This window comes from Lycorma delicatula, chromosome 9, assembly GCF_047948215.1.
Source record: "Lycorma delicatula isolate Av1 chromosome 9, ASM4794821v1, whole genome shotgun sequence".
NCBI lineage: Eukaryota > Metazoa > Arthropoda > Insecta > Hemiptera > Fulgoridae > Lycorma > Lycorma delicatula.
Window position 1 is genome coordinate 132100858 of NC_134463.1, and position 7848 is coordinate 132108705.

The 7848-nt window shown below is 33.6% G+C and overlaps 1 protein-coding gene across 5 annotated transcripts in view; it reads right to left on the minus strand.

Annotated features, from left to right (window-relative positions):
- The window catches only part of LOC142329805 (thiamine pyrophosphokinase 1-like), a 70507-nt gene extending 65056 nt beyond the window's left edge, over positions 1 to 5451 (minus strand). The window contains exons 1-2 of one of the 5 annotated variants that reach the window (XM_075374629.1): positions 5103 to 5306; positions 1075 to 1396 (exon numbers count right to left, since the gene is read on the minus strand). Coding sequence is in view for 2 of the 5 variants with exons in the window: in XM_075374624.1 (XP_075230739.1) it covers positions 216 to 288 (73 nt within the window). In the remaining 3 variants the exon portion in view is untranslated. The other 4 variants (XM_075374627.1, XM_075374628.1, XM_075374626.1 and 1 more) reach the window with 4 other exon arrangements.
- Positions 5452 to 7848: the final 2397 nt, after the last annotated feature.

A 7848-nucleotide genomic window follows, 5' to 3' on the forward strand; every position in this document is an offset into this window, starting at 1 on the left:
AAAACAAATTAATTTTTAGCAACACTAAGGATACTCTCAAGTAGTCATTACCTAAATGATATTTAACTGAAATATGTATGACTATCAAATACACATAGCATTTAGAATTCAAATTCATAAAAATGTTTTACAGTGAAGTAATTAGAAATTTAACAGGACGTAAACAAAAGTAATAAATTAATAAAACAATTACATAGTATTGAATATTAAATTACCTGAAAGTGAATGAATCTGTAAAATAATGTAAAAGAATATAATGATATTTAGATTAAAAAATCTTAACATCATATTCAAACGATAAAAATAATATCACAAATAAATATTAGAATTATATAATATACTATTACTACACCACTTTAAATTATAAAAAAATAAATGAAAAAAAGAGAAAAAACTCTGGATATTTATTAAATAAAGATTTTATAAAATTACTAAATACATTAACCTAATTCATCCATCAATCAAATTAAATGAAAAAAACTCACTAATGATTTTATTAAATTTTGTACACAACACAATTACGAAGTTAAAAGAGTACTTGGGAAAACGAATGTAATGAAATAAATTAATGATGCAGATATTAAATTCTAGGAAATAAATTACAATAGTTTTAAATGATAGCAACTAACAATCAGGGGTTATCTCATCACATTCGTTTTCATTCAATAACAATTAATCTTTTGATTACACAACTGATAAAGGCCAATAATTATTTACATTTTTTTTTAGGAATTCATTGAAAAAAAAATGTATGAATATTCTCTATTCAAATTTTCCTCATATATATTCTTTTATACAAACACTGTGTTTTGTGTATGGACTAATGTCAAGAAACATTGAAACAATATAAATCTTATGAAATTTTACTCCTTCCGGAGTGTTATTATCTATAGAATACATAACCCCTTCTTTAACCACTTTGGTGCACTTTCATGGTAGTAAGATAGATAATAAAATATGATTAGTAGAAACAGTTTATTATACATTAAAATAAATAATGTTCAAAAGCTTCAGATTCGCATATGATTAGTACAAAAAGAAAGGCTCACAGGCTAAATCCATTTGGAGGCTTACCAATGTTAATTCATCAGTCATTTGATCGGTTTAATGCTTTTCTCCACTCTTTATGTTTTGTGCTAAACTTTTGTCCTCAACATAATTGTATATAGTGCATTCTCTGTTATTGTGTTTTATACAATCTCACAATCTCCAACTTTTTCCCAGCCTTCTACACATCACTCTATCATTGAATTAACTAAACCTGGATATCACCGGATCAATAACTGTTCAAAAAGAGACAATCCTTCGTCTCTAAACAAGACTACCACAAATATTTCTCGTCGCCTTCATGTCTAAGATCTCTTAGTTTCATATTTCAACAGTTCATTTCATTCTCCTGTAATACACATATTTCAAAGGCAACTTTTTTTTTGTGCTTTTCATATTATCCATTTTTCAATACCATAAAACATTGTATACTATTTAGATTTTTTTTAAAGAATCTTTCAATTCCTCAGATTCATATCTGATATTATCAGCTTTCTTTTTCTTTTCTTTTTAATAAAGCTCTCCTTGCTTGTGCCAGTCTGATTTTAACCAGGAAAAAATAAATTTTATTTTATAATCTGCTTATAAAACAAGGAAAAAGTAATGGATTTCTTAGCATCCTCCCAGAGAAAAAATGCAAAATTTTATTTTTGAAATCAATTTGGGACAAGAGATTAATAAAGCTTGAGAACTGTTAATAAAAAACCTGTCTAATGATCCATCAAAATTTGAGTACTGTACAAGTGTAATATCTAAAATACAGTAGCTACAGTAACAAATTTAAATGCATGTGATAAAATAAATAGAATCAACTTTTAATTCTACTTTTATCTGAAGAATTCAATAAACCAATAGAGTAGATAAAATATGCATGTCTTTATAATCTGTTCAATGAACAAATACAGCTTTTCACCACATTACTAGAAATTGGGTCCTAGGTTAATTACATTGTACATGAATAATCTCTAGATATAAACATAAAAGATCTGGCAGAAATACAATCAGATCTGTGCATTTTTTTAAACCTGGAAAGGGGGTCAAATGACTCAAATAACTTGTTCTTTTCTTTCTTTCTTTTTCCTGTTTAGCCTCCGGTAACTACCGTTTTAGATAATACTTCAGAGGATGAATGAGGATGATATGTATGAGTGTGAATGAAGTGTAGTCTTGTACAGTCTTAGCTCGACTGTTCCTGAGCTGTGTGGTTAATTAAATTCCAACCGCCAAAGAACACCGGTATCCACGATCTAGTATTCAAGTCCGTGTAAAAATAGCTGGCTTTACTAGGACTTGAACGCTGGAACTCTCGACTTCCAAATCAGCTGATTTGGGAAGACGCGTTCACCACTAGACCAACCCGGTGGGTTCAAATAACTTGTTCTGTTGCATTTCTGTGTAACTTGCGTCAGTGATCTGAATAAATTACTGAATTGTTTGGATTTTTAATTGTCAAAATAATAAAAAAATAAGCAGGGTTTACAGTTATGCTGAAAGGTTACCAATCAATCTGACTAAGCATACTGATGCACATTTGAAATGGGAAAAATCCACAGGAGCTGATTTTAGCTGTTTTACTACAGCAGACTATATTATAAACCACAGGAACCTGGCCAGGGAGTATATATGACATTATTAATTATAAGTAATACTTGTTGGATTCCTGAGTAATTAAATTACAAAATAGGAGGAAAAAGATGAAATCTCCATTAAAATAGGTTTTCTGTTAGGGAGTGTATTCAGATTTTTAACTTTTAAACTAATAACACTGGCAAACACAGTTTACAAAAAATGTTTATTGTGTATCTAGTGTAATGTTTTACAATGAATTTAAAAATGGAATCAGTGTTTTTTAGTACACACCATTTTTATACAATAAAATTTTTAATTTATTGCTTTATCAGAATTTCAAATATTTTTCAGTAATAATAATTAATATTGATAAAAATACACTTTTGAATGTAGGATGGGATTACCCAGTTTTGAAAGAAGTTACCCAGTTTTTGAATGTAGGATTACCAGTATAAAGGTAATATTTATATATGAGAATGATTAATTTATTGATACATCATAGCATGTTACCAGACAGCAGTCTGCTTACGTGTACAGTGACACTTCATAAGCACACTACTATTGCTCAAACATTCTCTGAGTATGCTTATAATGTGGTTTCATTCTGTTTTTTCTAGTGTTTTACAGTTTCTGTGTAAACGGTTAATGTTTGACAAAAAATAAATATGTTGAGGAAGTATAAATAATCTGCATAACTTCTTAAATTAATGTTCTCCACACACGATTACCATGTGTCTGGAGAACATTAATTTAAGAATTAAATTTTTTTTCCTAAAATTAAATTCATGCTTAAAGGAGAACATTTTGATACAATTGATGTAATAAAGAAGAACATAGCAGATGTATTAAAACAATTGGCAAAGAATTATTTGCTCCATGCCTTCAACCACTGGAAAACAAGACTGCATCAGTGTTTAAGTGAAAATTGGGGCTATATTGAATAGGAAAAGCATTGGAATACATAATATAAAATAAATGGGGGAGGGTAATATAAAATAAAATTCATGTAAATAAAGGGGAATTATTGTATCCATCTCATTATTTAATTATTTGCATTTCATCATCTCATTATTTACCATTTTAATTTAAATTTTTTTATCATCTCATTATTTATATTTTAAACGTTTAATTGGGGTTTCAATAATGTAGATCTGTGATTTTGTGGTGAAGGCTTTCAGATGACCACCTACTGATTTGTTCTTCATATAATGTATGATATTTGCTGGGAATTTATTTTTACACAATGAAAAGACAAAAAGAAGGCTACTGTTTTTGGATAAAACATTTCTTTGACTTTCAGTAATGTTGTTATGGTTAATGTGATACAAATTAATAATAATCTACAACTTAACTTCTAATACATTTTGTTAAAAAAAGGAAAGAATCTGTAAAAATAATAACACAAGTTCAGTATTACATTTTGAAGTACGTATATGAGCCCTATCAATCATTATGTGGTTAGAGTTTACATATAACGATTTGAACCAGTTAACATTAATATTAATCTAATAAAAATTACCCTACATACAGCAGTTGGGCTATCCTATGTCCATGTTTAAAAATATTGCAATATGAAAATAATTACTGAAGAAGCAAACAGAAAAAATTCATTTTTTACTTTTTTTTGACAATATCTTGACTAAACTGCTATAAGCTGCTCGTTTGCTTTGTTTATACAATAGAGCATGTATTATATAGCCTAAGAGAAGTTTTTTAAAAGATAAAAACAGATACTACAATAATGTAACACATTTTATTGAAAAAAGGAACATGTTATTGAATAAAATTTCATTACATGTGGCGGGTAGTATAGTTTTGTGGTGGTACTTGCAGTAATATTGTTTGTTAATTGTACATATTAACAACTATTCCCATATTTTAAAGTTTAAGATACTACTTTATTATGTTTTCCTTTAATCAACTAATAAACAAAATCTGAGACATACTATGTTGCCCATAAAAATTATTTTACAGTAGGTACTTGCGTTTAGCACATTTCAGTACAAAAATTATAACCCTCAAATATTATAAACCAAAAAGTCGTAATTATAACAATGTTTGATAACATAAAACAACTGACTTTCTGAACACTAATCATTCAACAGCTAAATCTCTTTGGTTTTGCATATTTATACATGTAATTGAAATTACTCTTTCTACTTTTTACTACTTAATGAAAATGCAATGGCTACCTAATGAGAATATAGGCTAACTAATGAATTACTCTGTACAAGATATTCTCACTACATTTATTTTCATAAAAAGGAACACACAGATTTTAAACAAATTATTAAGAAATGCAAAAAATGTTAAAGAAGAATGTAAACAGTGAGGCTGTATTTATGAAACACTTCCGTAAATAAACAACTAAACTTTTTAACATTACAGAAAATTAACCTTACTTGACAGGACAGTTGTCATGAAATAGAACATACATAGTCACAAAATGAATGGCAGTTCTTTAATAACAGAAAATACACCTTTACCTCAAAATAGTTTTAATTCAAAATAAGAATTTATGACTGGTTTAACCCACAGCCCCCCTTTAGTCACTTTATTTCACATTGCGTTTTTGTCAACTAAATAACCCACGCCATAATCGAAATAAGGAGCCAGGTTACGAAAAAGCATAGAAAGAAGTAAAAAAAAAAATTTTAACTTTATTTTTAATCTAAGTTTTTATAGTTATTTATTTTACCTTCGCGCGAACATGTTCTGAATATCAGAAATACATCAAGTTCTACGTAATTACAATATAATAATCATTTACTAAACAGTGATACCAACAAGAAAATAATCATAATCATCATTAAGACAACATATTTTTAGGCTCACTAAGGGAACCAGCTCTACAAAAATAAAAAATGGACTGTTGAAATAGATCCATTGGTGAAATAATTTTGTTATCAGAGATTATATTTACAATTATTTCGTATACCTAGGTACTACAACTCCCTCCATGAATTATGGGACTTTGCCGATGGTGAGAAGACTTGAATGCTCGTAATACAGAATAACTGGACTGAAGGTGTAACCATGTCGGAAAGGTATAAGTTGAGAGCCAGACTAAGGACTGATTCCTGAAAGAGGGCATCCCAACCACGTAGGGGGAAGACACCTACCTTGTGACGTTACCGGTCGCCACACCATCCTCTCTGTTTCTGAGGGGCTTTACCGGAGGTAGTCTTTAGACCCTCTAACTGATTACATCTCACACAGTCATCAGCCAAGCCTCGGTCGGGATGCCACTGATATAAATGCCTCGGTAGACATTTGAATCAGTAAATACATATCAAATTTTGCCTTCACGTAGGCCTAGTACAGATTTGACAACACCGTTCGTGACTGTGAATGCCTCAGAAAACTAACAAGTTGTAAGTTAAATCAGTGCTACACTCATACCAATAAAAACTGTGTTTTACGCAACTTAGAAATTCATACCTACACCCAAATAAGTCGACCAGTTTAGGTCACCTAACAAGTGGAACGCAACCTCATTCCGGTCCGCGCAGGAGCCGGGAACAAACCCCGCACCAACTCCCGCTCACATCATGGTGTCCCGTGTGGCATTACCAAGTCCCAATCAGGACCGCCACCGGCGGAGGGAAGCCACGCCCCCGGTCGCACAGGTTAACATACCCCGGTGGCACGGCCACCCCAACCAGCGGAAGTCCCAAAGTGAATCACAAATAATACCAATATAATCGTAGCAAGATGCCAATCCGCCTACCTCCAAACAATTCAATGCCTAAGCTGGAACCCTAGCCACCCGGGATCCTACCACGATTAAACTCCCTCTGCAAACCTACACACTGCAAGGGAGCGAAGGAAACCAGCCACTATAGACCACTCCTCGCGGATCATCCAGTTAATACGGAGATCCAGAAAGGAATCTATTCTCTCAAGTTCCCTAATCTCGTGAATGTTCGAGGACAAATGAATCGGTGGGAGAGGGTACGTTCGTTGCGGACAGATGTAGAGGACGTGATCCACTGTATCATCTGTCGCACAATCCGGGAAATGACTCGAATCCACCAAACGAAGCCTAGCCAAACTCGCCCGAAAGGCACCATGCCCGGAGAGAAACTGTGTGATGTTATTGGTATAATTGGGGGAAACCCATCTATCACAGCTAAATCAGACAGTATAGGAAATAAACTATGCGTGTAGCGACCTATGGTGGATTCGTCCCACCTGACCTGCCAAGACGCAAGGCCCCATCTTCAATATCCTGCTTTCATTCTGACGTCAATAGGCTATTTACGTTGGAAATATAGCATTCCTTTCACTCATTAGCCAAGATATCTATTGTTTTGACTCCGGCTATAACAGAGACTGCCTCCCGCGAGACTGTTCTATAACCGCCTATAACAGCCAGAAAGAGGAGTCGCTGGGCCCGCAGAAAAATGTCTGCGCAATACATAAAAGCCATGCGGTGAGGCCAGACAGGCGCAGCATACAGCATAATAGCTTCGCTGACACCTTTGTAAAGGATATGCATGGTACGGAAATTGAACCCCCAATCGGGATGCATGACTACGGATTCCATAAAAGGCATCAGCGGCTATTTTTGCTACATACTGTAGATGTTCTTTGAACCAAAAATTCTCATCAAGGATAACACCCAGGTGTTTTTGAGTCGTAACGTACCGAATGGGAAGACCAGCCATCCGGACCCGGATTAGTCGGGTAGCAGCCAAACGGCCGTTAAGCAACATCATTGTGGGTTTCTCTGGGCTAACCCACCGGGTTGGTCTAGCGGTGAACGCGTCTTCCCAAATCAGCTGATTTGGAAGCCGAGAGTTCCAGTGTTCAAGTCCTAGTAAAGCCAGTTATTTTTACATGGATTTGAAAGCTAGATCGTGGATACCGGTGTTCTTTGGTGGTTGGGTTTCAATTAACCACACATCTCAGGATTGGTCGAACTGAGAATGTACAAGATCACATTTCATTTACACTCATACGTATCATCCTCATTCATCCTCTGAAGTATTATCTAAAAACGGTAGTTACCGGAGGCTAAACAGGAAAAAAAGAAGGGTTTCTTTGGGCTGAAAATCATCTTATGTTGGAGACTCCACAGTCAGAGTGTCTCACAAGCACGAGCAGCTGGGAACTCTACCTCGTTACGCGAATCCCCTTCGTTCAATAGCAGCGCGTTGTGAGCATAAACGACGACACGACTACTACATGGCAACCTTAAACGCAACATCGAATCGAATTCCATGATCT